The 26,363-nt window shown below is 47.5% G+C and overlaps 13 protein-coding genes across 13 annotated transcripts; 6 read left to right on the forward strand and 7 right to left on the reverse strand.

Moving 5' to 3' along the window:
- Nucleotides 1-238: 238 nt before the first annotated feature.
- MGYG_03765 (hypothetical protein) lies at nucleotides 239-1,058 on the reverse strand (the record flags this gene model as incomplete). Its single annotated transcript, XM_003173544.1, has 2 exons — nucleotides 239-985; nucleotides 1,035-1,058. The coding sequence occupies 2 exons, from the start codon at nucleotides 1,056-1,058 to the stop codon at nucleotides 239-241; spliced, it is 771 nt and encodes a 256-aa protein (XP_003173592.1).
- A 1,405-nt stretch (nucleotides 1,059-2,463) lies between these two features.
- On the forward strand, nucleotides 2,464-4,052 carry MGYG_03766 (tRNA '-O-ribosylphosphate transferase; the record flags this gene model as incomplete). Its single annotated transcript, XM_003173545.1, has 5 exons — nucleotides 2,464-2,792; nucleotides 2,854-2,888; nucleotides 2,953-3,125; nucleotides 3,176-3,845; nucleotides 3,901-4,052. The coding sequence occupies 5 exons, from the start codon at nucleotides 2,464-2,466 to the stop codon at nucleotides 4,050-4,052; spliced, it is 1,359 nt and encodes a 452-aa protein (XP_003173593.1).
- A 33-nt stretch (nucleotides 4,053-4,085) lies between these two features.
- MGYG_03767 (2,5-diketo-D-gluconic acid reductase A) lies at nucleotides 4,086-4,990 on the reverse strand (the record flags this gene model as incomplete). The annotated part of the gene is made up of 2 exons (XM_003173546.1): nucleotides 4,086-4,406; nucleotides 4,472-4,990. The coding sequence occupies 2 exons, from the start codon at nucleotides 4,988-4,990 to the stop codon at nucleotides 4,086-4,088; spliced, it is 840 nt and encodes a 279-aa protein (XP_003173594.1).
- Nucleotides 4,991-5,409: 419 nt separating this feature from the next.
- On the forward strand, nucleotides 5,410-5,865 carry MGYG_03768 (hypothetical protein; the record flags this gene model as incomplete). Its single annotated transcript, XM_003173547.1, has 1 exon — nucleotides 5,410-5,865. One exon carries the CDS (start codon nucleotides 5,410-5,412, stop codon nucleotides 5,863-5,865), a length of 456 nt encoding a protein of 151 aa, XP_003173595.1.
- A 347-nt stretch (nucleotides 5,866-6,212) lies between these two features.
- On the forward strand, nucleotides 6,213-7,823 carry MGYG_03769 (feruloyl esterase B; the record flags this gene model as incomplete). Its single annotated transcript, XM_003173548.1, has 1 exon — nucleotides 6,213-7,823. The coding sequence occupies one exon, from the start codon at nucleotides 6,213-6,215 to the stop codon at nucleotides 7,821-7,823; it is 1,611 nt and encodes a 536-aa protein (XP_003173596.1).
- Nucleotides 7,824-8,185: 362 nt separating this feature from the next.
- On the forward strand, nucleotides 8,186-9,479 carry MGYG_03770 (serine/threonine protein kinase; the record flags this gene model as incomplete). Its single annotated transcript, XM_003173549.1, has 4 exons — nucleotides 8,186-8,475; nucleotides 8,533-8,801; nucleotides 8,853-9,070; nucleotides 9,135-9,479. The coding sequence occupies 4 exons, from the start codon at nucleotides 8,186-8,188 to the stop codon at nucleotides 9,477-9,479; spliced, it is 1,122 nt and encodes a 373-aa protein (XP_003173597.1).
- Nucleotides 9,480-9,551: 72 nt separating this feature from the next.
- On the reverse strand, nucleotides 9,552-10,575 carry MGYG_03771 (hypothetical protein; the record flags this gene model as incomplete). Its single annotated transcript, XM_003173550.1, has 4 exons — nucleotides 9,552-9,713; nucleotides 9,765-10,085; nucleotides 10,356-10,448; nucleotides 10,519-10,575. The coding sequence occupies 4 exons, from the start codon at nucleotides 10,573-10,575 to the stop codon at nucleotides 9,552-9,554; spliced, it is 633 nt and encodes a 210-aa protein (XP_003173598.1).
- A 799-nt stretch (nucleotides 10,576-11,374) lies between these two features.
- MGYG_03772 (hypothetical protein) lies at nucleotides 11,375-13,034 on the forward strand (the record flags this gene model as incomplete). Its single annotated transcript, XM_003173551.1, has 4 exons — nucleotides 11,375-11,771; nucleotides 11,838-12,115; nucleotides 12,188-12,309; nucleotides 12,368-13,034. The coding sequence occupies 4 exons, from the start codon at nucleotides 11,375-11,377 to the stop codon at nucleotides 13,032-13,034; spliced, it is 1,464 nt and encodes a 487-aa protein (XP_003173599.1).
- Nucleotides 13,035-13,208: 174 nt separating this feature from the next.
- MGYG_03773 (Sec8 exocyst complex component specific domain-containing protein) lies at nucleotides 13,209-17,182 on the reverse strand (the record flags this gene model as incomplete). Its single annotated transcript, XM_003173552.1, has 9 exons — nucleotides 13,209-14,192; nucleotides 14,245-14,352; nucleotides 14,404-14,549; nucleotides 14,607-14,742; nucleotides 14,816-15,259; nucleotides 15,319-15,435; nucleotides 15,488-16,455; nucleotides 16,516-16,689; nucleotides 16,765-17,182. The coding sequence occupies 9 exons, from the start codon at nucleotides 17,180-17,182 to the stop codon at nucleotides 13,209-13,211; spliced, it is 3,495 nt and encodes a 1,164-aa protein (XP_003173600.1).
- A 474-nt stretch (nucleotides 17,183-17,656) lies between these two features.
- On the reverse strand, nucleotides 17,657-19,795 carry MGYG_03774 (DNA-directed RNA polymerase III subunit RPC3; the record flags this gene model as incomplete). The annotated part of the gene is made up of 4 exons (XM_003173553.1): nucleotides 17,657-18,688; nucleotides 18,746-19,603; nucleotides 19,669-19,725; nucleotides 19,787-19,795. 4 exons carry the CDS (start codon nucleotides 19,793-19,795, stop codon nucleotides 17,657-17,659), a joined length of 1,956 nt encoding a protein of 651 aa, XP_003173601.1.
- A 478-nt stretch (nucleotides 19,796-20,273) lies between these two features.
- MGYG_03775 (cytochrome b-c1 complex subunit 2) lies at nucleotides 20,274-21,910 on the forward strand (the record flags this gene model as incomplete). The annotated part of the gene is made up of 4 exons (XM_003173554.1): nucleotides 20,274-20,528; nucleotides 20,637-20,811; nucleotides 20,888-21,750; nucleotides 21,815-21,910. 4 exons carry the CDS (start codon nucleotides 20,274-20,276, stop codon nucleotides 21,908-21,910), a joined length of 1,389 nt encoding a protein of 462 aa, XP_003173602.1.
- A 670-nt stretch (nucleotides 21,911-22,580) lies between these two features.
- Nucleotides 22,581-23,803, reverse strand: MGYG_03776 (mitochondrial DNA replication protein YHM2; the record flags this gene model as incomplete). Its single annotated transcript, XM_003173555.1, has 5 exons — nucleotides 22,581-22,635; nucleotides 22,706-23,378; nucleotides 23,439-23,554; nucleotides 23,634-23,658; nucleotides 23,746-23,803. 5 exons carry the CDS (start codon nucleotides 23,801-23,803, stop codon nucleotides 22,581-22,583), a joined length of 927 nt encoding a protein of 308 aa, XP_003173603.1.
- Nucleotides 23,804-24,819: 1,016 nt separating this feature from the next.
- Nucleotides 24,820-26,204, reverse strand: MGYG_03777 (hypothetical protein; the record flags this gene model as incomplete). Its single annotated transcript, XM_003173556.1, has 5 exons — nucleotides 24,820-24,930; nucleotides 25,032-25,329; nucleotides 25,455-25,693; nucleotides 25,807-26,086; nucleotides 26,134-26,204. The coding sequence occupies 5 exons, from the start codon at nucleotides 26,202-26,204 to the stop codon at nucleotides 24,820-24,822; spliced, it is 999 nt and encodes a 332-aa protein (XP_003173604.1).
- Nucleotides 26,205-26,363: the final 159 nt, after the last annotated feature.

Consider the following 26,363-nt stretch of genomic DNA (forward strand, 5'->3'; position numbering starts at 1 on the left):
ATCTGGGGTCTATCTGGCCATGGCGATGGATCTTTGATCTGCCGGGCATACATATGCGTGTGCACGTTTAACTAACGCCCCAGCTTCGGGTACGGAGTAAAATATTGGGACAAAACGAGGAAAAAGAAAACATCCGAGAAGGAGAAAACAGGTGGAACATGAGGGGTCGTTGTTCGTCGAATTCGTCTTGGAGAACACAGGCTCTCAGAGATAGAGTAAGAAGAACAGGTGGACACGACTAGAGGGAGCTGTCTGTCTTCTCTGGGTTCTCAATCTTCTCGATGCACTGATCCCATTCACTCCAGTCTCTCATGACGACCTTTGCTCCCTGGTCGAGCAGGAGCTTGGCCATCTCATCCTGCTTCTCGGTGGTGGGGTAGCTGCCAACATACGCGATAACAGGGATTTTAGCTCGAACAGCGCTGAGGCAACCACTCTTGCTGTCCTCAACAGCAACACACTCGGATGCCTCCTTTCCAAGGACTTTGAGCGAGTGGAGGTAGATGGCTGGGTCAGGCTTGGTGGTAGGCTTTTCGAGAGAAGTAGCAGCGGAGAAGATGTGGTCTTCAGGGAAGAACTTGGTCTGGTCGACCTTCTTGATGGAGGCCTTGACGCGTCGAAGAGCAGAGGAAGAGACGACAGCCATGCCATACTTCTTCTCGGCGAACATCTTGACAAGGACCTCAGTGACGCCAACGCAGGGCTGGGCCTTGGCCTCAAGTTTAGCAATGACGCGGTTCTCCTCCTCCTTAACGTAGGCCTCGAGCTCCTCGGGAGTAAGGGTGATGTTAAACTTGCTCTGGATGGAGACCATCATGCCGCGGAAGTTTTGGCCAACGAACTCGCCGATGAGCTGTTCGCCGGTATAACGTTTCTCAATGTCATGCTTCTCCAGGATCTCGTTGGCAATGTCGGCACAGGCCTCGAAAGCAAGCTCCTCGGAGAGGACGAGGGTGTTGTCACAGTCAAAGAGGACGTGGGTGATCTGTATATCAGGGTTAGCTGCGTGTCGTCTATCTGTTTGTTTATAGAGCAGAGTAATTGCTTACCTTAGGCATGATGACGATTACCGCGAGGTAAGTAGACCTTGAATGGTAGATGAAGGAATGTAGGCTTGCAGTGGGACGATTGGAGGTTGGAGGTTGACGGTGATGTTGTTGTTGGTGGTGGTTGTGAGAAGGAAAGAAGAGAAGAAAAAGAAGAAGAGGGAGGGAGAGGGAGATAAGTAGTAGGAGGAGAGGAAGAAGTAGGAGTCGGCGGCACGTTTCTGGCTGTCCTGCTCGGTGGGGCCGGGCAGGTGGGATGAAGTAGAGGGAGAAGCAGGGGAAGTAGAGGCGGCGGCGACAGCAGCAGCAGCAGCAGCAACAGGGCCTGGTCAAGGCAGCAAGCAAGCAGCAGAGAAGAAGGCCTTTGGTCTCTTTCTCTCCTCTCTTGAGGTCTGAAGGACAGCCTTGTAGGTGTGTGTAGTAAGTTGTTGTTGGAGAGGGCTGTCTTCATAGAATAACCAGCATAGTGACCAAATACTCCGTATCGAGGGAGTATAAAGACAAGACAAGAGAGATACCTACCTCGGGCATCAACAGCAGCAGCAAAAGCCTAAGCAGTGTACCACGGTGGTCTCGGGACTCACCCGTGAAGCCTGAGACGCCCCTTGCCGGTCTCTTGACCTGGTACTCTGCTTGGTGGCTGTTTCTTATCACTGCATACGGTAAGACGAGAACATCCCACCGGTCACTGCAGAAGAAGTATGCACAATCTGTTTTTAGTGAGGTACACAGGCCCAAAAGAGTCTCTACTTAGATAGTCAGTTAAAAAAGATTAACTATCACTTTCTTGCTTGCTTGGTCACAGAAGGTTAGGTGCATATTCAGGGCAGGCTCAGAATCAAGCCACCAGGCAAAAGCAGGCCGTCGACAAGCCTAGACATGATATTCTCGATCTCATGCCTGTTCCTGTACTTGATCCTGCATGATAGTCTAGCTGGTCCTATTTGCAACACTTGATGTGCAGATAGTTATATCGATAACTAAATAGGAGAAGTCATCTTTCCCCCAAGGCGGTTGCCAACCTTTGTCCACCCTTGCCTGTGATGCTGGGAGTGTTGTCTCATCTGCAGCGTACAGCATACCACATATCAACAGTGTTTGGCTCGGCCATCGGGGATATCGACGCACTCGCAATCATCATCCCTTCTCATATTCATCGCTTGTCAACGTCATGAACCTGCAGCTAAAAGACGAACGGTGGAGTCGTGGCCCGCCGGGAAATTTTTATATCACATGACCATCTCTGGGCCCTTTTTGGCCAGGGATGGAAGAGAGAAATACAGACAACGTCTCATATTTACAACGACAGCCATCATGACCATTTAAGGAGACTATTTACGATATACAGGTGCATCGCCCGGTATATCAATAATATTTTTATTTATTTCATAATTATCTTATATAACTACTGCTTATAATGTCGGAGCCAATTTCCTTAGCGGACATCCAATTCCCAGCTGCGTCTCAGAATATATCCCACCTCCTCTCAGACCTGCGGAGATCGGCTCTGTCAATCACAAATAGGCTAAAGTCTATGGAGACAGACTCTATTTTTGTCCAAGAGACATCAGACTACTATGGTTTACCCCTTGTTGCTAACGAGAGATGTGGAAGCTGGTATATCCCACCCGACAAGAAGGTTGGGAGCTCCTATTTCAAAAGTACAGATGGTCATATGGGGCAGTGGGACTTTAGTCTAAGGCGACTGAATATGCAGGTTTTAGATATTTTAAAGAAGCATGGAGGGTAAGTTGGCTTTACCGTAGATATACCCTTTTAGTTACCTAACGTATTTATTCTTTATTAGATGTGTGATTGTTGATTCGACAAGAAGGGGTAAAAGTACGATACTTTTCCAGAATTATCAATGATATATCATTCTCATGCTGACTTATATTCAATTTAGCCATGCCAGACGCTCTAGGGAAAACGATACCAATCTGGTGCGCGGTAATGAATAGAACGCTATATCCTGACAAGCCTACCTTCCATGCAGTTCAGTTTGCACCCTCGTACCTTGGAGAATCAGAAGAGTCACAGATTGAAAGCAAAGTAAACGGTTTCGTAGAATCATTTAAAGTAAGCCCATGCCTTCCAACACATATACTCAAGCTAACCTATGCTTCTAGACTTTAAATTTGGATATAGAGAAAATAAAAGATAGACTGGGGAAACCTATTCGTCTGGTCTGGGCTAGCAGAGACTACTTCTCAGATAATGACGAACATGACGATTCACATTTACTCGTTCTCTGCTCGGCATCTCGATGTGTTCGTGGCGCTGAGATGTCAGAGGGCGGGTATATACAGGGTGCAGGCGACGATAGCGAGGGATGGTCTCACGGCCTCACGCCTCCTGTATTTTGGAAATATAAAGATCAACTCATGGCTGCTGGGGAATCAGAGCTTCCCGAGCTTATCCAGGAACTGATTGAAAAGGAACGCAAGTTACCGTCGACTGATGGACGATACTTGATAAACCCCACCAAGAACATGTATATTGGGAAACGAAGTGGTGTTGGTGACGAAGTGTCATCTTTTGATTTGGTCATCGATTGCGCTGGAAGCGTCGATCCGAGTGAATCGAAACCACAATCGGTCAAACGGTTAAATCTCGGCTGTCCTGCCGGGAAGTTAGGAAGCCGACAACTAAGAAAGGTCCTTGGGAACGTTGAAAGCTTTGTATCCCGCCATTTAACTGCTGATCCCACCCTCTCCCTTCTTATAGTGTGTACAGATGGCAAAGATATCTCAGTCGGAACAGCTTTGATGGTGCTTTGCGCCCTCTTTGATGATCAAGGTACTGCCCCCGGACAACTACCTGACATACATCTCAGATCTAACTGGTTTTCTAGGGAATTACTGTGGGCCAAGTGATAAGTCTACAATAAACAAGCAGTTTATCCGGCAACGTCTGGCATGGATTGTTATGTCAAAGGAAGACGTCAATCCGTCAAGACCGACTCTTCAATCAATTAATTCATACCTTATGGATAAGAATGGATAACTAAGCCTACTTCTTTGCTCCCTTACATCGTCTCTAACTGGGGTCGATTCGGGGGTTGGGGCCTTCCAACTTGTCGAGGATAGCCATATCATCGTCCACAATGTCAAAGTCGAAAACATCTGCATTTTCCTTGATATGGTCCGGGTTATCGCTCTTCGGAAATGGCACATAGCCTTTTTGAAGCGAGTACCGTACCAACACCTGGGAGGCCGTCTTGTTATATTTCTCTGCCAACCTAAGCAGAACCGGATGGGTAGACATCGTGTTTTCGGTCAGCGAACAGTAGGCCCCGACCACGATGTCATGCATCTTACAGTATTCCACTATAGAACTGTACTGGGACCATGGGTTCAGCTACGAATATGAATGTCAGCAATTTCCTGTCTGCCTTAAGAATGTAGATGTGGCACCAAGCTCACCTCAAGTTGGACAAAGTGTGGCGGCCATATATCTGCATAGCTCCTCATCTCTTCGAGTTGCTCCACCGAGTAGTTGCACACGCCGATGGCTTTCGTGAATCCTTTTTCTAGCATGTACTCCAACGTCAACCATACACTCCTTCTCTGCATATCATCGAAATGAGGCCAGTGTATCATCATCATGTCAACGTATCCGCCTTTCCCGCTGAGCTTCTCCACGCTCTCCACCAGGAAGTCATAGGCCCCGCCTGCCCCGTCAACAAGGAGCCGGACTTTGATCGTCAGAAAAAGATCCTTTCGATCAACGCCGCAGCTGCGCACTGCCCGACCGATTTCTGCTTCGTGGCGATGGATTTGAAGAGTGTCTATAGAGCGGTATCCGGCTCGAATAGCGCTCAAGCAGGACTTTTCAGTCAGGTTTGTGGGGGAATTGCAAGTACCAAATCCGAGCCGTGGTATCCGCACCGTCGAATTTGGCAGAGGGACGGTGTCTGTGATTGAATATATTGGTCGCGACATTTTGCTCGCTGGGACTAGGATTGCTGCAACTTTGGCTAACCAGACCTTCTTTAACTGAGGGACTTGTTTGTGTTTTCTTCATCCTCGATGCTTCCTTCCGTGTAAGAAGAAGTATTATATAGCATCGCTCTCGGCCTTTGCGTCATTGATTCTTTGCGTGGTCGACTAGTTACTTACTAGTTAGTTGTTTACTATGACGTCGTCGACTCGACAAGCGCCAGACGCAGCTTCTCCCGCAGAGAGTCTACCAATTACGACTGCTTTGTGTAACTATTACTAACCTTCAAGCAAAACAACAAAATAGTTAACAACAACATGAAGGCATTGGACAAAGACGTTGCGGTTATACCTAAAGGCAAGTTTGCTGTGGACTGAAAGCTTTGGTTGCGGGATACAACGATGGATGATACTGAACCAAGATGGATCTCCTTTCGCTTAAGGACCGCCCTCAGGCTGCGGTGGAAGAGTACCCTTCTGGACAGGCGTTTTCTTCTCATAACCAAAGTACAGGTCATTATCCCCGTCATAGAAGACGACGCGCCGTTACGCTGCTGGTTGACAAAGATGGTCGGGCTTTTCCCCGTCGTCGGGTTACTCTAATGCCGCCCTCCCTAGCCATCTCCCGAAGCAGCCGTCGCAGCGATTTGCTCATTCAGGACTCCGCATCCGGGACCAGGGGTCTTACTTGTGCTCCACTGGAGCGATGCATCGCACCAAATCGACTTCCCGCAGCACTCCAAACTGCAGAAAGTCAAGGCAAATGGCATAAGGAAAAACTCTTGAGTGGCTGTCGGACAGGGTTCTTCCGGGAGATCCTTCAGTGGTGGACCCTTGTTTATTCCCTTGAACAGCCACATTATATACATCAGCACTAAGGTTAGGATCAGCACATCCTTCGAGAACACATAGAGCAAGCCAGGGACCTCTGCGTATTTATCTACTTGAAGGCTGGGGGGTCACAGCCATGGCCACGCAGGGATTCAATGGATCTGTCCGCCCATTTGACAAGTCTTGTTGCGCTCCGTTCGTGTCACCTTACATGGATCGGATAAGTGCCCCCGAAAAGCAAGAGGCTAGCTTTGAGTACGAGGATTCATTACGTTTTATGCATTGGCTTGAGCAAGATATATAAAGAAGGCCTCAGAGTCCATTTCGTTGCGATGTTGAATGAGATCAACAAACCTACATACCTATGAATTACTTGCTATATCCTTTACCCATCATGTTTAAATTACCACTCTTGTTAAGCGTTCTTCCGCTTGCCACAGTCTTTAGCTCTGCGGCATCAGTCCAGGTCCGTGCAAATCATGACTGTGCTTCGATACAGCCTCCTCAAGTTCCAGGAGCCGAAGTCCTGTCTGTGATGGGCGTGGAACTCACGGTTGACGTCCCTCCATTCCCACCTTCGCCGTCAAAACTGAATACGACTGTTGACGTCTGCAGTGTTAACGTTACTCTTACACATATGGGAGTTAATGACAAGGTCGTTGTCTCAGTATGGCTGCCCCTGCCTGATAAGTGGAACGGACGATTCCAGGCAACAGGAGGAGGAGGTTGGGCTGCCGGAGAATTTGCTCTGCTTATGGGCCCAGCCGCCGTCGAAGGATATTCGTCTGCTTCAACCGATGCCGGCGTGTCTGTTGACCCAGCGTCCGCTGATACATGGGCCTTAAAAGAAGATGGAACTGTCAACTATGACTTATTAGAGAACTTTGCCAGTCGGTCAATCCACGACATGGCCATTGTTGGAAAAGCCGTGACGGAGAGTTACTATAAGAAGCCAGCCAACTATTCCTACTTCTACGGTTGCTCTAATGGTGGTCGACAGGGAATGGTGGAAGCGCAGAAATACCCGGATGACTTTGATGGTATTCTTGCCGGTGCTCCGGCCATCTACTGGCCTGAACTACTCGCTGCAACTGAATGGCCACAAGTTGTTATGCAGACCAAGAAGACTTTTCCCTCCCAATGTGTTTTTGAGGCTTTCAGAAAAGCTGGCATTGCTGCATGTGACAAACTGGACGGCGTAAAGGACGGCGTTGTTTCGAACCTCGACGATTGCGAGTTCAACCCATTCGCCCTGGTCGGTAAGAAAATAGACTGTGGAGGAGAGCCAACTACCATCACCCTTGCTCAGGCCTGGGTTGCGAAGAAGATTTTCGATGGCCCTAAAACCACCTCTAAACGGACTTCTTGGGATGTCCTACCCGTAGGAGCCTACTATGATGCACTTGCCAACAGCACTATCGAGAACGGTGTGCCGAAGATCTTTCCCTTTGTGATTGCGTCCTCGTGGATCAGATCTTTCTTGAAAAAGGACGTGAACTTTGACCTTACCACCATCACATACGCCGACGTGCCCAAGCTTTTCAAACAGGGTGTTGATGAGTTTGGTAAGATCATCGAGATTGATAGTGACCTCTCTGCGCTTAAAAAGAGCGGAACAAAGCTCCTTACCTGGCATGGCCTTGCGGACCAAATTATCCACCCTCATATTTCTATTAAATACCGCCAAGAGGTTGAACGCCGAATGGGAGATGGTTCCAAAGTAGACGAGTACTACCGCCTATTCTTAGCTCCAGGAGTCACTCACTGCGGCACTCTTGGACTTAATGACGGAGCAGCTCCCATTGATACATTGAAAGTCTTGGAGAGATGGGTTGAGAAGGGCGAGGCGCCAGAGACGATGCCAGCTGTTGCAACCGACGCAAACGGCGCTACCACTTTCACTCGAAACCTCTGCCGTTACCCCTTGGTCCCTCGGTACAAGGGAGGCGATAAGAACTCAGCGGACAGCTTTGAATGTGCCAAAGACTTTGGATCGCACCACTAGCTGGTAGGTTGCTGGACGAAATATGGATGGGAATAACGAACGACAGACTTGGTAGCCTAAATAGAATTTATTATTTTATTCTTTTTTTATCCTCCAAATTTCTTGTGCATTGCTCCCTGGTACTCTGCCAACTAAGTATTTGTCACTGCTGCATACACGTACCCTGGCTAACTTGATAGTTAGGCTCTTAAGGAAGCATTTTAAATATTTACACCGTCGAATGCTATATCCCTGCTAGTGGCGCCCACTAAGAGCGAATTTAGAAGCCTGGGCCAGGCGACATTCCAGACCAAAAAATGTTGCAGTATCCCCCTAATAATAACTACAGGGATCCTTTTAAAACATTCAACTACCCGTTTACAATGCGTATTAACGGTTTTCCAAGTAATCCGCCTCCAATGCTACAACTTGGTACCTTTTCTTCACTGGCTGCCCGCTCTTACAAGAATAGGGCGTATTTCTATACCCGCAGGCCGAACCCCTGGAACTACATGCCAGTATGGCTGAACACCATCCGTCGTTTTCAAACAAGCACTGTGTCAACTATTCCAGTTGGCCCTGAAAAGTACACCGGCAAATCCGGCCGTGATTATAAGATTGAGAAAACACTGCAAGAAGAAACATTCCCTCCACTTAGGGTCTGTCTTGCTACGTGAGCCGATACAGCCCACATCCTAAGATCTTGACCCTGTACTTACTACCTCCTTAGCGCGGGAGATCAAAAGTTCATACTGAAATACATTCACCCGGTTAATTTCGAGGATCTTCAAGACCTGAACAATCGACTACTCGGTGCGACTCATGTTCGAATTCCGCAAGATGTTCTTCCTGGGAGATCTATGTTCGTTTTTGAGTACTTTACGGGTCATCTCCTACGCATTGCTCAGTACGATTTGCCCCTTGAAATGACAAAAAGGATTCTCAAGGATGCTCTTCGTGGACTTGCAGAGCTTCATGACCGCGATATTGTACATACGGGTACGTAATTCCTTTCCCAGAGTGGTACGCAGAGAACTTATTCCGCTGTAGATATCAAAGCGGACAATATTTTCATTGACTGGAAGGGTCACGGCAAGGATATTGTTATTGATCGAGTTCAGCTGGGAGACCTTGAAGATGCAGCATATATCCCACCTGGGTCGCAGATTGTTGGAAAGCAGGCAGGAAACCAGATGTGGAGGAGCCCTGAAGCCCATGCGTCAGGGCCTTTGAACAAATCGTCTGATGTTTTCTCCTTTGCTCTTGTGGTAAGTGACTATTTATTTATAACTTCCCTGGTCCGAATATGCCATTCTCTTAACTATTGGATAGTGTATCTGTGCCATATATAAACGCGTTATATTTGCCGTTGGAGAAGAGGAGCTGGACGATGGGGTTCACCCCCTGTCCATTGTAATTGAGCGCCAAATCTCATACTTTGCAGATAACGACGGAATAGACGGACTCTTAAAACACCTTGGGGATAGTCCTTGGGTTCAAGTTTTCGAAGTCATTCGGGACGGTTTCAACGAGGAGAACCCGCGAAGACCTTTTTCTCTTTGGAAGAATGTTGATGAAGACTTTAAGAGTCTTATCTGCGCCATGACAAAATTAGACCCCGGAAAGAGAATTACTGCCCATGAGGCACTGGCGCACAAATGGTTTGAGTGCGTTTGAGATAAACCATGAGGCTCCCATGACATAAATCTCCAATATTCCAGCTAATCCCCTGCTCTAACTAGTATATTTCTAGTTCACTGGTTCATTGCTTGCCCAGCCGTCACCACCACGAACATAGAGCTCTTCAAGTGTCTCTTCCAGTAGTCCTTCAGCCAGCTGCTGGCTATCAGACCAGTTTGCAAGTTGTTGCACCACCCAACTAGCCTTATCTTTAATTCTAAATGGTAGAATCTCACCCCGATGGTTAATTATAAGAAATAGGACCTAGCTATCCTCATATACCTCTCGATCAGCAACAAGAACAAGGAGTACTTGATCTTTATCTAGCTCTCCATCTCGCAAGTACCCTGGACAAGGCTTATGGCGCCGCGGACTATCAGACTCGCCGTCCAGTATACTAGGATAACGCATCAGTATATGGAGTAGAAACCTCGGCACTATATCAGCCGGAGCCACATAAAGTCCATCTTCTACCTCATCCCCCGCTTTATCCTTATCTTCATCCTCATAAAGAAGAGTAAAATCCTCTCTATTATCAAATATAGATGTTGGGTTATCAAACTCATCAGCGTGTGGATAGTCGTCCCCTTCATAAATGGATGCCTTCCACAGTCGCTAGTAAGCTAGATCCGCCGCATCTTGGCTAGCCTTGTCGTTCTTGTAGCCTTAGTTACCAAGTACGAATCCAAAGAGCGCCACGTAGTCCATCGCAGTTACGCTCGAAGTCCGAAAAGAGGTCCCGAGGAATATAATTGGGATATTCCTCCTGGTCCTTTCGCTTTCGAAGGAAATATTCCTGTAAAAGCATGGTTCCTTGGTTAATAAGGAGTGCCTTGGTAGCGTAATATCAACAAGAAGGGAAGGCCTCAGTACATTTCGGTTATATTTCCCTAACCCAATTCGCTTTTCGACAAGCACCCGTTTCTGCTCATGTTTTGATAGTGATGATGCCGGGTCCCAGTTCTCCTGTCGGTCTTCCAGGTTAGATTGTGTCGAAGATATAACACGTCTCCTGCGCCAATCAGTGCGGGCTCACGGCAACGAATTGATCAAAGGAAAGAAGCCCAAATGGAACATCGAGTAACTCGGACATATTCCGCAGTGGTAATTGCAAGGCTGCAGCTGATCAATTTTGGTCCTTGAGGCTCTCCGTAGCAGAACGAATTGACTAAAATAGAGTAAGAGATAATTAAAGGATGCCTGCTTCCCACGCTAATCCAGGCCTTAGTAGTTACAAGCAGGGTGATAAGAGGCGGTTAGTTATTTAACTATTTGTCATTCTCAGAGCTGAAAAGCTTCAACCCAAATGATTCCAAAATCTCCAACTCAGCCCTGCGGGATCCTTCAGCTAACTAACCAGGGCCCCTAACCTTAGCAGTGCTTAGCTAGGTAGTTAGTTAGCTTATTCTTGATACCCCAGTTAGTTATGGCGCTGTGAGGCGTGATGATCCTCCATTCTGGGCCTTCAGCCGCGCTGCTGGCCATTTCTCAGGGCCACGATATAGCACAGTCCACGACCAATTGGAAAGGTTTATGCATTGCTTCAATGCCTCGTCTCAAACAAGCTCTGCGTCTCGATGTTATACCCGAATAACTAGTCTGATGGAGATTTAGTTTCTCGCACTCGAAATCCACGATCTATCGGACCCGCAAACACGTCTTTACTGGGTGGCTAATATAAATAACTACGGAGCACTCAGTACGAAGTGTAAACCGCATTAGTTGCGAGTGGAGAGGCCGAGGGTATATATATAGTGAGAGGTACACCCTGAAATTATCTTCGGTCCATCGAAAAATGACCTATTCTGACAGTCTGCACATGGATTCGAGCGATATCTCGAACAGTCCCCGGGTGGACTCAAGCGAGTCCGATCAGCCCGTCAGAGCGTTGAATGCCTGCGAACCTTGCAGACGAAGGAAGAAGAAATGTGATAGAATATCGCCGACATGTAGCTTATGTAGGAAGTACGCTGCGCTCCTGGTCCGAGTTAATACCCATTATTGGCAAATACTTGCGCTTCTTGTTCCGGACAACACTGACCAAAGACAGACAACTTCTCCGATGCTCATACCCTAAGGTTGGCCGAAATTCACAGCTTAAAGCCCTACGCGAACGACTTCGGGTGCTCGAGAATGTCATTGCAACGAAGGACAGTTGTGCATTTTCCCAGCAACAGGATATGCAAATTGCTGCGGCCTTGGTCACTGCTCCAACCATTCAGGAGATTGAGCTTCCCCAAATATACCCTATTGAATCGCAGTGGTATATGCCTGAACTGCTACGATTTTGTAAGTCTCTGTACATTTGCCTCTTTTCAGCCACTATTAAAACCTGCGTCTCATTCTTATTTACAGATAGCGAGTCTATAGCTATACAGCCCCGAAGAGACACACAACTTAGCAGCCTGCAGAATATATGGATGACAACAGCCTTAATGGATGAATGTATGTTTCATGCTACGCTATACGCCGCATCTGCATATCTAGACCTGCTCCGGGGGCAAAGCGGAAATGTTATTACTCTATACCACCAGACGGAGACTCTCAGACTGCTAAGCAGTCAACTGGCAGCTGCTAATATGCAGGTTACGGACGCCTTGATTGCCGTTACAATGACTCTGGCCCAGACTGAGGTGATTAATGCCTATCTTCCACCGTCAATAGATTCTAAATAACAGACAATTTTGCTCATATATATTGCATAGGCTCTCCTTGGAAATACATGCGTCTCCAGCACCCATAATACCGGGCTACATCACCTGGTAAAAATAAAAGGTGGCCTTGAAAACCTGGGCATGGATGGTGTACTTGCGGAGTTGATTTATGTGTAAGTACTTGAGCAATAAGGGTCATATATCCATTTCTTGTGGTACTAATTGCTCTAGAGGCGATGCTATGGACTGCCTTCTCTATGGCACTGAACAGTCATTCCAAGGCGCCAATCCTACACCCCCGCCAATGGCACTCATATCAAATGCTATATCTTGGGAGGCTTCCGCACAGATACCATCAGTTACCGGTCGAGGTTCGGCCAGTATTCTGGGACTAGTACAGCAGTCAATGCTTCTAATTGATAGCTTACCCAGCGCATCTGTGGAAGACGTTATAGACGCTTCCTTCTTCCAGAAGCTCATCCATTTACAGGATGAATTTTCATCTCTATGCAGGGATATTACCGTTGACGTCCCCTCGCACTCATCCTCTACCGAATTTTACATAAATGAATGCTGCCGCCAGACAGCATTGCTGCATTGGAACCTAGTTAATGATAAAGGTATTTTTCCTACTGAGGACACAATACCAATTGATGCCCGGGAACTTAAAGTGGCTATGGAGAAAATGGACACTCCTGCATGGTCCAAGGTTGCTCCAAGGGTGTTCATCTGGGCTGGAGTGACTGGGGCAGCAGCTTCGAAGGACTATGCAGAGCGTGCATGGTTTGCAGCTCGTTTAGGCCCAGTAGTAATGGCTCAAGGAAGGAGTGGGGTTCCCACTCTTAGGCAAGGAATGGCTCTTTATCGATGGCTGAAGACACTAGTTCCAGTGTGGTAGGGTATGGCTAATCCTTAATTTGAATGACTAAATGACTTGAATGAGATATCTTAGACGCCATGATTGTGATCAATATCCGATTCCACCAAACCACATTGTACCAAGATGAAATCTAGCCAGTATATGTACACAAGATCGAAGAAGACAAAGATAAATAACTTGTTAGAAGATATTCTAGGCATCCCACATAACTTCACTTAACCTCAGTAAAGAATCATCAAGTCCACGCTTAGCTGCCATGAACTCCTCTCTCGCTTCAGGTCCCTGAGGGCCTTTGAGTGCAGCAGAGTAACACAACTCAATCAAAACCTTCATCTCATCGAATGTGAACGGTTCTCCGTTGCCTTCAGTCAAGACCTGACTACCCATTTCCTTAAACCTATCTCTTTCCTCTTTTGCATTTCGTAATGATTTTCCAGGCCCTTCGAGGAACCAGTCCAAGAATTTGGCGCTTTGTGGGAGTGCAACTACTTCGGGTAAGGATGCAGCAACGTCTTTGTCCAACGATAAACTGCTCTTGGACGACACGGGGGCTGGGGAAACGACGATGATATTCTTCAGGTTCTGTTGAAGTACAAGGACATCGAGCTGGAGTCTCAACGCTCCGAAACTGTTCATTGCCCCAATAAAACGAGTGCTGGACACTAGTGCACGGTCTATGAGCCTTGAAAGACAGGATGTGATATATCGGCATTCGTTAGGTCCCAGATAGGTAGACATTCTAGCACCAAACGAAATAAGGTCGTTGTTTAATTCGAGCACGATGGGAGAAGCAGAAGTTGGTTCGACCGTTAATATATAAGCCCAGTTATTCTCGGTTGAGGAATTCCTGTTAGGCTCCTGTGACTGTCCGTCGTTTTTGCCCTTCAATGCCCGGGATATCATGTATATTGACCCGCACCGAATATCGAGATGTAGGGCGAAAATAGCCGTAAAGGCTAGATTTTGGATTGACTTGATAGCACCATCAAAACCCACAACTGACTCCTTCGTCATAGGAAGGCGAAGAGGACGTTCCAGATCACCCCGCTTTGGTCGCATCGATGTCTCTAGAGTCCAGCGTCGAGTAGGCGCTACCTGTCTTGATTGGACATGGCTTGAATCTGTTTGATGGGGAGTGATATGGCGCAATTTGGAGAGATTACTAGATAGCCAGTTCTAAAGAAAAGAGTTAGATGATACAAATGTGGATGGCACGGTCGGCGCTTACCATGCTATTATAGAGCAGTGACAATGAGCCAACTATCTTTGGATCAGCTATCATATCATATCCTTTCAACGACGTTTCTTTGGTTGCAGAGATAAGAAGTTCAATTTCCTACAGAGAATTAGAGTCTGTCTTCCACAAATGGTTTATTTTAACACTCACCCTGTTAATTAATGCCTGCTTCTCGCTGGCGGAACTTTCCCATAATTTTCGTCCCACATCGCGGATTTCCTGCGAATCTGCAAATGCCGCTGAAGTCTTGAGGGCTACACCACCAGGGTGATTAGGTGATATTCGGGTCATAAGAGCTGCATAACTATTATTAGCATCTACAGTCGAGAAAAAGAGAGTCTTGATATGCTTACCTTTATACCATCCGCTGCACTTTTCGTAATAGGTAATGATTTGGTCGATTATCAATTGAGTGAAAGCTTGATCATGGGGTATACTATCCAACATCCGGCTAAATGTTTTTATAAGATTCATGAAGTTTATAGTTCCCTTCAAGTGTTGGAAAAAAACAGTCAGATCATAATTTGGTCAATGGAATCCGTGGGAAACTGGAGTTACTTACTCTGAAGATTGGTCGAGGAGAGTGCAAGGCCCATTGAGGGTCCTCAGTGTAGGCATCCACAGAGATAAAATTGATGGCACATAGTTCGCTTACAGCTTCATCAAGCTGGGGCTGAAAAACGTTTATCAGGAATTCATCCAGGAAGGACGTTAGAGCTCCAACTGCAATGTCGGAGCTTGGAGGGACTATTTCCTTGAGCCTGTGGATAAAGGAAAGAGCAGGAGGTAGAAGCAAGCTGATGTTAAAGACACTGGGCTCAATAAGTAGTTTATGGCCAGTCCCTGAGCTTTGTTGGTTGGAATTGTTGTTATCGCTGGTTGAGAACAGCTGTCGTGATTTTGGCACCAGTCCAGGAACGGAGGCTCTCAAAATCTCTGCGAGCTCGTCTTGCTCTGCTTTCAAATCAGAAGCAGCTTGGTCTACTTCAGACATTTTGAAGAGTTTCTGAAATTCAATTAGCGGGGGTTTTGACGGAAGATTCTGAGACGGAGTCCATAGCTTACCTTTGTTTTATCACGCTTGATAGAGGATTGGGCATAGTCATCGTCTGCTGTTCTGGTGGTGGCTCTGAAAGACTCGGCTCCATCTGTGGAGAGGTAATCGTGAAGTAGTGATCGCATCTGTATACACATAAGTATTATGAGCTGCGAGTTTGGTAGGGGGTGTGCATACTTCGCTTTGATATAGCTTCCATAGCTCTTGGAAGCTACTAGTCAAGTGAACCTCATTTGGAAGCGTATCGCGCTTGACAATTCCACTGATAACTTCATACAGCAGACGATGACCCTCCGCAATTGTCTCGAACTTAGCGTATAAATTCCACAGGAATTCAGACAATAGATGTCTTCGTCCTGACGTGGAATCGATGACAGCACCCACTCCTGGCTTCCGAGTATCCTTTTGAAACTTTGGATGGCTGTTATTCACCTCAGCGCCTGTTTTATCGACAACACTATAAAGCTCAACAGGAAGGCGTTGCTCAATCCGATCAACTACAACATTCAAGTTCCCCATCTTATGAAGGGCTTCTAAAAGAAGGTGGATGTAATAAAACGTATCTGTCTCTGGGTTGCGAGATATGTCTTCCACAAATGCTGTAGTTGCGTCCAAAGATGACAGATACTGATAAAATGGCTTCTCCCAAGAAGTTCCACTTCCACCAGCCGAAGCACCATCTCTGTCAGACGAGGGCTTCCACCGATCACAGCAGTATGGGGACTTCAGATATAGATGGTCATGCAGTTCTTCAACAAGGATGTCGGTCAAAGAAGTTTCTTGGTTGCTGAAGTATGTCCGAAGGTCCCCCAGGGAACCTATACCCGCAAGTTCAGGACGTTGGAGCAGAGTAGTCCCTTCAATAAGTATATCAACTGCAGCGATGAATTTCTTATCCGACATTCGCGCCTCTAACTTCTCTGGGAGGGACTGGGCATGTTCGATCAGCTCGAAAAGCTGTAAGATTTCATCGTACGATTGTGATGCTATCGCCTGTTCCTTCAACTCCGGCTTCATGGTAAGCAAGCCAGCTTTAGCTTCCAAAAGGGCGGACTTGAGAGCCCGGATTTGGTGCTGGGAGCTTTGTAGGTTTGTCTGGATGTTATGGTAGGTCCCGAGGAGGCTGTTGAAGCCATGATGGTGCTCTGTAAGGGTGGTTAACATGGCTGCCTTGCGCATGCGCATTGAGGAGGGATATCACGTACCATTGACCACAGAGCGCAATGCACGCTGAATCCGCTGATGTATCTGTATAAACTCCGGCTCTTTATCTGCGCGGCCAAGGGTACTCGTGTCCATCAACTGTAGGCCAACCTGGACGGGAATGCATTCGCTGTCTGCCATAAAGTCCCATTCGTCTTCGATAGCTTGAACAACGCCTGATAGCAAGTTTCAACAAGTAATTAGCAAGACCCTTCCTTCAGACGCCGCCAAATGGTTCATGGGGAGCATACCATCGATCTCCTCCCCCCCTTTGATCTCCCGTCCACTTTGTCCGCTCCGTCCGCTCTGTCCGCTGCGACTGGCACTCCTCTGCCTCGCATTCTCCTCCCGCCTCTGTCTATCGCTTCCTCTAAGTCGGCTTTCGTCTCTACGGCCACCCCATGAAGGCCCATCGTCTATATCGCGACCTCGAGATCGTACGGACATCTGGGGAGACAGCTGTTCCATCGAGTCGCCAGGTGAGGGCGATTCGAGATAGGTCCCTCCGCCATATCCTCCTCCGCGCCCCTCGCGCCCCCTGCCATATCCACTCGCAGGTGAATTCATTGACCCATTATTCGATGCGCCGTGGTCGTGGTCGTGGTCTCGTCTAAAAGTGCGTGAAGTCGTGAAATAGTCGTTTCTTGGTGCTGAGTCGCCCGAGTTCATGATGATGATGATGATGCAAGGGGTAAGCAAGCAGGAGCCCCAACCATGGCTGGTTAGCGGCTCTCACTTGAGTTACAGGTGAGTTACAGGCTTCAAAGAGGATTTAAACCAACACAAAAAGACAACAATAGAAAACGATATAAGAAATACAGTACAGTGGTTATCAAATATATAAATAAGAATATTAAAGTAGAATTATGACTTAAGAGATTGTGTGAAGGTTTTGGTTAAGATTTATATGTACCATGGAACATAGCTGCGTGACTGATAGCACATAATATACATGCATTCCAGATATGATAAAAAGTAATATAACAAGTAAGATATCCATCATTATATCGTATCAAGTAGGACCTAGGCAGGGTCCAAACGCTGCCGTCACAGGTACAAAAAGCCTCCCTAAAGCCCTGGGGAGAGATCTACCAAACAGGGCAGAAGAGTAACAAATACACAAGAGACCCAGGGATGGAGCCTTTAGTAGTCCCTCAAGACAGCAACAAGCTCATCCAGTCTTGCAACTTCGCCTAGAAGTAAGGTCTCCTTGGCTTCCCATTCCTGTAGTGCGGCCATATCAGAGGCAGAGAGATACCGCTCCATGTTACGCTTCACGTCGGAACGTTCAGCTTTTTCGATGAGTGTTTTGAGCTTGCCTCTTTCGTAGGCTAGACGTTGAAGGCATCGGGCCATGCTCTTGTACGTGTCCTCAACGAGCATCATAACCACTCGGTCAGCGTCGTAGAACCATAGGTATATGGTTCGGGAAGGTTGACGTTGAGCATCTCGGGGCACTTCTTGCAGATCGATAAACCCCCCAGATTGCAGCCGTGCTAGTATTTGCCGTAGATCCTTGGAGGGCATCAGACTTATTTCTTGCAGGCGTTTCTCATCCAACCTTCCCTTGTCAGCTAGCACACGAAGAACTCGTACAGCAACAGTGCCATATCGAGATTCAACGAGCCGTTCAATTTCAAGATGTCGTAGTTTTCGAGCAAGATGTCTGAACTCCACGGCCCATGTGATGATACCCGAATCCATTCTCCGCGTTGAAAAGTGATAGGGCTCAGAAGCGAGTAAAGAAAGATGCTGTGCGACTTGGAAAACACGGCTTTGAGTTTTGGATTGCGGATTCCCTTCACCATCCTCTTCATCAAAGTCATCCTCATCCTCATCCTCGTCATCCTCTCCATGGCCATTCTCTAAACCATTCTGCTTAGGCTTTGTTGCGGACATACCGGCAACGCTGCTTAGAAGATCCAGATTAGGGTCGAGATCGTTGACTATTGTATGTAAGGGAATTGGTACGGAATAATGCTGTCCTTCCTCTCCTTCTAGGACAGGCCCATCCTGCTGGCGGCATTTTCGAGTTTTAAGCTCGATCCTAGATAGTAGTATTTCGTATACCTGAGAAGTGACAGGTGAGGTTTCTTGGTCTGCCAACTTGATTAGTCTTTGGCTGCGGAGAGCAACATTGAATTGCTCGTAATTGATCCGGATAACCATATTACTCTGTCGGCCGATGTTAGCTTTGAGACTTTAAGTGTAAGGAGGTAATATCGCACTTACATCCAATGTCATATCGCCATCATCATCGTCCTCATCTTCTGAAATGTCATAGTTGTCTGTTTCGACTGCTTCATCAAGCTTAGGTCGCTTGCGTGGACCCTCTGAGTCCCCGTTTGCTGCTCGTCTTCTCATACCCCTGGTGATATTTCGAGGAATCAGGCCATAAGCAACGGTTCCATCCATCCATTCCTGAAGCATAATTTCCGCCTTTTCCTCAATTTTCTCGTCAAGCTTTTTCCCTTTTAGCCCTTCGGTTTCACCACTAGCCTTGACGGCTCTCCTCGCCGATTCCAGTAAATCAGAGGGCGATTGAAAATGGACGTCCTTCACACGCATAATGTAACCGTACGCGGCAAGCTCTCGGAGTGTAGGACCGAGCCGGGAAGTCCCCTCCCCAGTCGCATTAGCATAGGCCCCAGTGTCTCCGTTCACACCGTCATCCACGCCGTTCCCCATAGTTTCCTCGTCTCCATTCTCCAGAGAGTGATCGCCGTTCACACCGTTGTGTTGATGGGATCCATTTCGTAAAGGAGTCGGCTGAAGCTCTGGTAGGCTCTCAAGGTGGCTTATTTTGACATGTCCCAGAGAGAGAATCGCCGAAACCACTTTTGCCGCATAATCACCCAGCCGCTCCCTTGTCAATTGCAAGATACTCCCGGACCGTACTAGTAGGTATGCGGCCCGCCAATTCGCTTGGTAGTATGATACGCCGTCCTCGAAGCCGGTATAGTGGAAGATAAGCTGTTGCTGGATGAGAATGGCTAAGCCGTGTTTCACTTGTCGAGGCGAAAGATTTGTGTTATGGACTATTCTCATAAGCGGTTGTCGTCCATGCTGGACAAGGTAGGAGAATATCAACTATACATCCAGATATCAGTCACACGCACACTATTTGCCCCATTCCGTCAAGACCAGGCGCATACAGAGTATAGTTCTCCGAAATTATCTGCAATCAGAAGCGTACATAGCTCCGCGGCATACTATCATCCTCGTCAGCGTTCGTTATCCCTCGTCCATTGAGTCTGAGAGAGCTTCTCTTACCTGCGACATCTTTTTTTATATATGACTGTGACTTCTAGAGAGATGCCACTCTAGAAGCTCGCAAAGGTCACGAATGAATAGTCATCAGCATTCCACGCATGTCACACTCCGAGCGCAGCCTCCCTTCTTCGTCTTCTGCCCTTTTCTTCCGTTTCTCTTGTCTTCTTCGTCCTCTTTTCGACTTTCTTCGTCCTTTTCTTCCTATTTTCTTCTTCTTTCAATAAGCGGGACAACCATCACGTGATACGAAAAAGCACCCTCCACGTGACTTTTAAGACTGTCGTCAAGTTGACCAATCAGAGTGTCCGCATTTGGCCCATTTCGTGAGTGACCGGAAGCTTTTTTTGGCCCAGAAAGGCGAACGTCGACTTCTTCACTCTCTCTGGTATATCAAGATCAAGACAGCCAGATCAGAACCACCATCCCCCGGCTTCAGCCCGCTCGTTTCTCCCTCTTCCGGCTGTACTCATTATCGATACAGAAGGCAATGATGCTTCCGCGAGCTTCCCTCGGCCGGACCGCCGCGCGCGTCTGGCGCAATGGCTCCTATCAACAGACCACCGTACGAGGCATGGCATCGCACGCTGGTCTCGAGTTTGAGGCCAGCGAGAGTGCTGGTGTGAAGGTTGCCAGCAGAGAGGTCCAGGGGCCAACTACCACCCTTACCGTCGTTGCTAAGGCTGGTTCCAGATACGAGCCATTGCCCGGTTACTCTGAGGCCCTGGAGAAATTTGCATTCAAGGTGAGCCAGAGCCTCCAGGAATGGGCCCATTCTCTATCAACCGGAAGGGTTATACCGTTTACTTTTCATTTTGGAGGCATTGGCTGATGGATTGGATCCCAATTGCAGTCTACTCTCAAGCGTTCGGCCCTACGAATCACCCGTGAGAACGAACTTCTAGGAGGCCAGCTTTCTTGCTACCGATCAAGAGAGAACCTTGTGCTCTCTGCCCGCTTCCTCAACAACGATCTCCCATACTACGCTGAACTTTTGGGAGAAGTTGTCTCGCAGACCAAGTATTGCCGTAAGGGAACCCAATTGCTCGTCTTGTCTCTGTCTCCGTTTCAGATAGGATAACTAAAGATTGATTGTTTTATCAGCCCACGAACTCAACGAACTTGTCTTCAACCTTATCAAAGCTTCCCAGAACAGCATTGCTGCTTCTCCATCGGCCCAAGCTCTTGATGCTGCACACACCATTGCTTTCCACCAGGGACTCGGAAGCCCACTCACCATCCCAGCTGCTACTCCATTGAAGAAGTACGTCTCTGCTGAGGGTATTGCCTCCTTCGCTGAAGGTGTCTACACCAAGCCATCCATTGCCGTGGTCTCCAGCGGCTCCAACTCCGCTGAACTATCCAAATGGATTGGCCAGTTCTTCAATGAGCTTCCTACCTCCACTGCTTCCGGTCCCTTCGCCCCCGCCTCCAGCCAGCAGACCAAGTACTTTGGAGGAGAGCAGCGAATCGCCAGCCAGGCCGGAAACGCCATTGTCATTGCTTTCCCCGGCTCCAACGCCTACGGTGCCTCTGGGTACAAGCCAGAGCTCGCCGTTCTTGCAACCCTCTTGGGCGGAGAGTCCAGCATAAAATGGACTACCGGATCTTCCATCCTCGCCAAGGCCACTGAGGCCATCCCCGGCGTCAAGGTCTCTACTAGCCAGTCCACCTACAGTGACGCTGGATTGTTCCACATCACCGTCTCCGGCCAGGCTGCCGACCGTGTCTCCCAGGCCACCAAGTCCGTCGTTGATGCCCTGAACAACGTCGCTGCTGGAAACGTTGCTGCCGAGGATATCAAGAAGGCCATTGCCCTCGCCAGATTCCGTGTCCTTGACGTCGGATCCAGCCTTACCGCCGGAAGCGAGGCTACTGGCTCTGCTCTCATCCATGGTGGCAAGCCATTCAGCATTGCTGCTAACGCCCAGGATATCGAGAAGGTCACTGAAGCTCAGGTCAAGGCCGTAAGTTACCATTCTGACAAATGAAATCTTTCTGTAGACAATTCAACTAACAATGACTTACTAGGCTGCCAAATCCCTCCTAAGCAACAAGGCCTCCGTCGCCACTGTCGGAGAGCTCTTCTCTCTCCCATATGCCTCCGACCTCGGTCTCACTGTGTAAATATACCCCCAAGGAACAGGTACCTCTCAACCACAATCGCTGAACCCTTAAAAAAACACCCCCACCCACACGATAGACTCAGCGTACCTTTTTTGATATTACTATACTAGTTGAAATAGGTGAAGAGAAAGAAAAGAGAGAGTTAGATAGGTGGCATTTTTCCTTCTTTTCTGTGCTCTCTCCCCTGCCCTCCATCTTCTCCATTACTCTCCATTTTTGCTCTCTTTTGTTTGTTCTCTAGTAAATGTACTTATATAAAGAAGAATCCAAGTGTTTTTTCATGCTTAATTTTCTTTTCTCTTGGTGTTTTCATCATTTGTATTTCTTACTGCGTATAGTTAGGATTACAAGGATTGAACGGCTTGAAAATATTATATATTCCCCCGATTAAATAGATAGGCAAGAAACGACATACACGAATGAAGTAATGAAAGAAAAATTTTACCCACCTTCGTATCAACGACAATGGCTTCGTGGACATGAGTTATCTTAAAAAAGGCAGCAACATGGAAAAGAAGTAGCTGAGAATGGGAAATGAAAAGAGAAACACATTATTTCTATAGCTAATAGAACATGCTGCAAGATATGAAGGAAATAAAGACGAGATAAAGTAGGGAAAGAAAGAAGATTTTTTTTTTTTGAAAAGAGACAGTAAAAGGCTACAGCCAGCTTAGTGTTTAGCAGTGACCGTGTCTCCTGTTAGTTTCTCAACAGCTTCCTTGGCCCTATTTAGAGTCGACGAGTCAGCAAATGAATCTAAGACAGACAAGCAATAGAAATGAAAGGTGAACGTACATATCTCCGAGAGCAACCATGCAGACGGTCTGCCAGATACCAAGACCAATACGAGGAGTGACACCCCTGTAAAGACCCTTGATGCCGTTCTGGCTATAAATATAGTTAAATGCCTTGCCGACAGTCAAGTTCTTAGGTCGGTTAGGGTCAACGGTCTTGCTCTGCATTTCGACACGGATGACCTCAATAGGCTGGTTCCAGGCCGACAAACCACCACCAATGGTACTGGCAGCAACCTTCTCGAGGCCATTGAGTTTCTGGCCGTCCTCCTTGTTGGTTACCTTTCTGATACCAATTTCAGCAAGACGGGAGAGACCGAATCGAGAACCCCAGTTGGTAGTCTGTCGAATGGCAACGGCGTTGACACCCTTGTTGATTCCGCGAATACCTTCGCGGCGGTAGATGTCCATGAATGTAGCGAAGGTGCTTGGGGGTTTGACACCAGCAGCAGCCATCTTGGACTTGGTAATTTCGACTGTCTTCATGCATGTGCAGAAACCCATGGTAGCGTAGGCCTGCGCAATACCACCGGCCATACCACCGCTGATTCCACCGATGAAGTCATTGGCGCCGAAAGTTTTGGCGTAGTACTCTGCTTCCGAAGCCACGAAGAGAAGGACAGCGCCCTTGGTGGAGGCCTCGATCCAGGCCCAGGGAATGAGACCTTGGTAGTCTATAAAAGGCAGTCAGTATTTATTCTTGTGAGTGTATGATAGTTAGAAGTAATTCTTACATCCAAGGATGCCACCACGGCCCCAGATACGACCCATGGCTCCGCCAAAGGTATCTGACCGGTTAGCGGCCATTGTAGTCTTGACGACTTCCAACGGCTGGCCGAGGGTGGTGACCCTGTTCCAATCAATCGTTCGTCAGCATTGTACAGCCATTGACACATGTCAAGCGGACAGATATGGACGGGGAAACGTACTCGAACAGGTTCAGGCCAGCGCCAACTAAAATTCTCAATCCATCAGCATCAAATCACGGTGGATAAATAATCTTTATTTCCTCTCATCTCTCCCCGCGTGGATTGCACTTACGTAGCAAATTGCTAAACTTGACGGGCTTCTTCTCGATCGTCTGGCCTGAGGCGGACATCTTGGATACTGTGATGCTGAAAGGGGCCCTGACCAAGGGAAAAATGTGTTGTTTATCGGAGCGGAAGAGGCCTTTATTTAAATTCTCTGGGAGCGGCTAGCTGGAGCTGACGGAGTATACCCGTCGGGGCTTAACTGGGTATGTATATTTTGGGACGACGAGATCTAATAGCACCAAGGTGTTGCTGTTGCCGTTTCTGCTGTTGCTGCTGTTCCTGCAGGTAGTCTCCGAATGTACGACTCGACGGTATGCTAACTATCAACAACAGCGCGTTAGTCGAGACCAGCTCATTAACCGTGCTATCTGAGCAGCGCCTTTCACAAGCCGCCGAAGACAATGAAGCGCCTTTCTACAACCAGCGGCGGGATATGCTCCGTTGTGGACAGGGGCCAGTGGACCACGACGAGGCACGAGCATCGGCCATGGAACGAAGAGCTCCGGCAAGCGTTTAGAAGGGGGAAAGCTTACCGTGAAGTTTTTATTCTTCTTCTTCGTCCTGCTTCTCTGGAGACAGTGATTAGCCGTAAAGACCTGATTGTGTTGAAATAGAAAAAAGAGAAAAAAGATGGCAGAGGAAGAACGAGGCCGAGAAAAGGATAAAAAGCAGCTGAAGACTCGGACCTTTTTCTCTCTTTTCTTCTTTCTCCTTAAGAAAAAGACCGGGCGATTTTGGCCTGTGATGAGCTTATGTAAGGCGTTCCTGTCGCACTTTAGCGGGCCTGGTTGGGGTGTTTTAGCGTTAGACGCTCAACAAAAGTGCAACAGAGCCGCGATAAACGGAGCTTTTCTTCCTCAACAGCTCGCCGCCTAAAGGGGATATAATTATACTGGCTATTACTATTATTACCTCCGATATACGAAGTAGAGGATGAGAGCCAAAGGCGATATTACACTCCGTATATATAGCAGTAAGATAAGTAAACAGCAACGAAGTCATGAGGCTCGTTGAAAGTATACATGGACAGCGGCCTAGTTTGGTAGATTGTGGCAGCTGACACCAGTAGGAGTATGAGATATCAAGCCTTTGGCAGTACCCTCAGAGTCATCGAGCTGCCATTTTTCCCGGTAGAACCCCCTTGGGCTTTATTCTGTCCCTCCTCATCAAGCATAAGCCGAGGTCTGAAAGGCTGCCAGATTAATAGTCAACACAAGTTTCATTGCTTTCCACTTGGCCCTGTATGTATCTTTCGTTTTGCAGCTTTTATAACTCGTCTCTCCGCTTCCTTGCCCAGTCTCTCGCATTTCGATATGCAGTTACCCCCTGCCGAAAGGTATCCAGTGTATCCATCATTGCAAATGACCTCAACAAAGTCATAATATATTCAGGACGGCCTTTGCTTCTAGGTGAGGGTACGTTGAGGTGCGTCGTGTAGAGCTTGAGTTGACCACCTTGGTAGATTGATGTGATAGTATATGCATTCTTATCATAGAGTCGCTCTTGTAATCCGTATGACTGCAGGATTTTAGGCTTTAGTCGTCCTGGGCGAGCACCAAAGAAGTGATCTGGTTTAGTAACAGCGAGTGAGCTATTCGTTAGAGGAGCAAGGTTCACAAATGGATAATCCTCTCCTAGACAAGCTATGATATTAAAACCACTTTCAATAGTACCGGTGCCCCTTTTTTAACATATCACTGCCCGCGTTAAAATCACCAAAACTCATCCTCGGTAAAAATGGTATGTGAGAGAGAGCGCCTTAGCCGGAGTAATCTGTTCTGAATCTCATCCATATTTTTGGGCACCTCGGGAAACAACTCATCCATATGTTCAAATCCATCAAGATAAACGCCGTGATCCTCTAGCTTTTGCTCAAAATCCCGACAATAAGCTGAGCTGGTTGTCTTGGTATCGGTTTTTTTACCACTTTTCGTAGCCGCCTTTTCATGACCGCGCTTTTCAAGGGGAGGGGAGCCGGTACGTCACTTCCCACAACTTAGTCTTTCACTTCTTCTCATTCTGTAGTGAATGGGAACATAAGGATCTTGGAAAAAATATATGTCCTAGCCAGCAATGCGTAGTAGAATAGCATTGTAATAGTCAACACGCCTCGATATAACCCAACAAACCCAATCCTTCTATCATTTATAAGGCAAACATAAAGGAAGGTATACATCCCAACGGCGGATAGCCATCCATGTATAAAAGCAGTTGGGCGCATATCTTCGATGATGCGTTTCCAAAGCCTCCCATTTTGCCTTGACAGTAATAGAAAGCTGATTGGGTATATGCAGTGTCTCACAAGGAAACACATGCAAGTTGTTGACCTTGCATATATGGAGGCTGCGCTGGGATGTCAGCTGCATGATGTACTTAACGTGCATTGACAGGAGGCATGAATGTCAAGTGAGATAGAGTTTGGGTGTGCGGGCGGGCCGCTGGACGGCACGCTCTACGGAATAACATACTTCCATTTTATTACGTAATGTAACCTTATTAGAGAAGATAGAGAGGAACACAGGGACTCGTCTGAATAAAGAGGATATAAAATACAACTTGATAGGTCCATATAGTTACAAACTCGAAGGGACAAAGGAAAGGAGGAGGCGGTGGTGGAAAAGGGGG

Source organism: Nannizzia gypsea, genomic scaffold (genome assembly GCF_000150975.2).
Source record: "Nannizzia gypsea CBS 118893 supercont1.3 genomic scaffold, whole genome shotgun sequence".
Lineage (NCBI taxonomy): Eukaryota > Fungi > Ascomycota > Eurotiomycetes > Onygenales > Arthrodermataceae > Nannizzia > Nannizzia gypsea.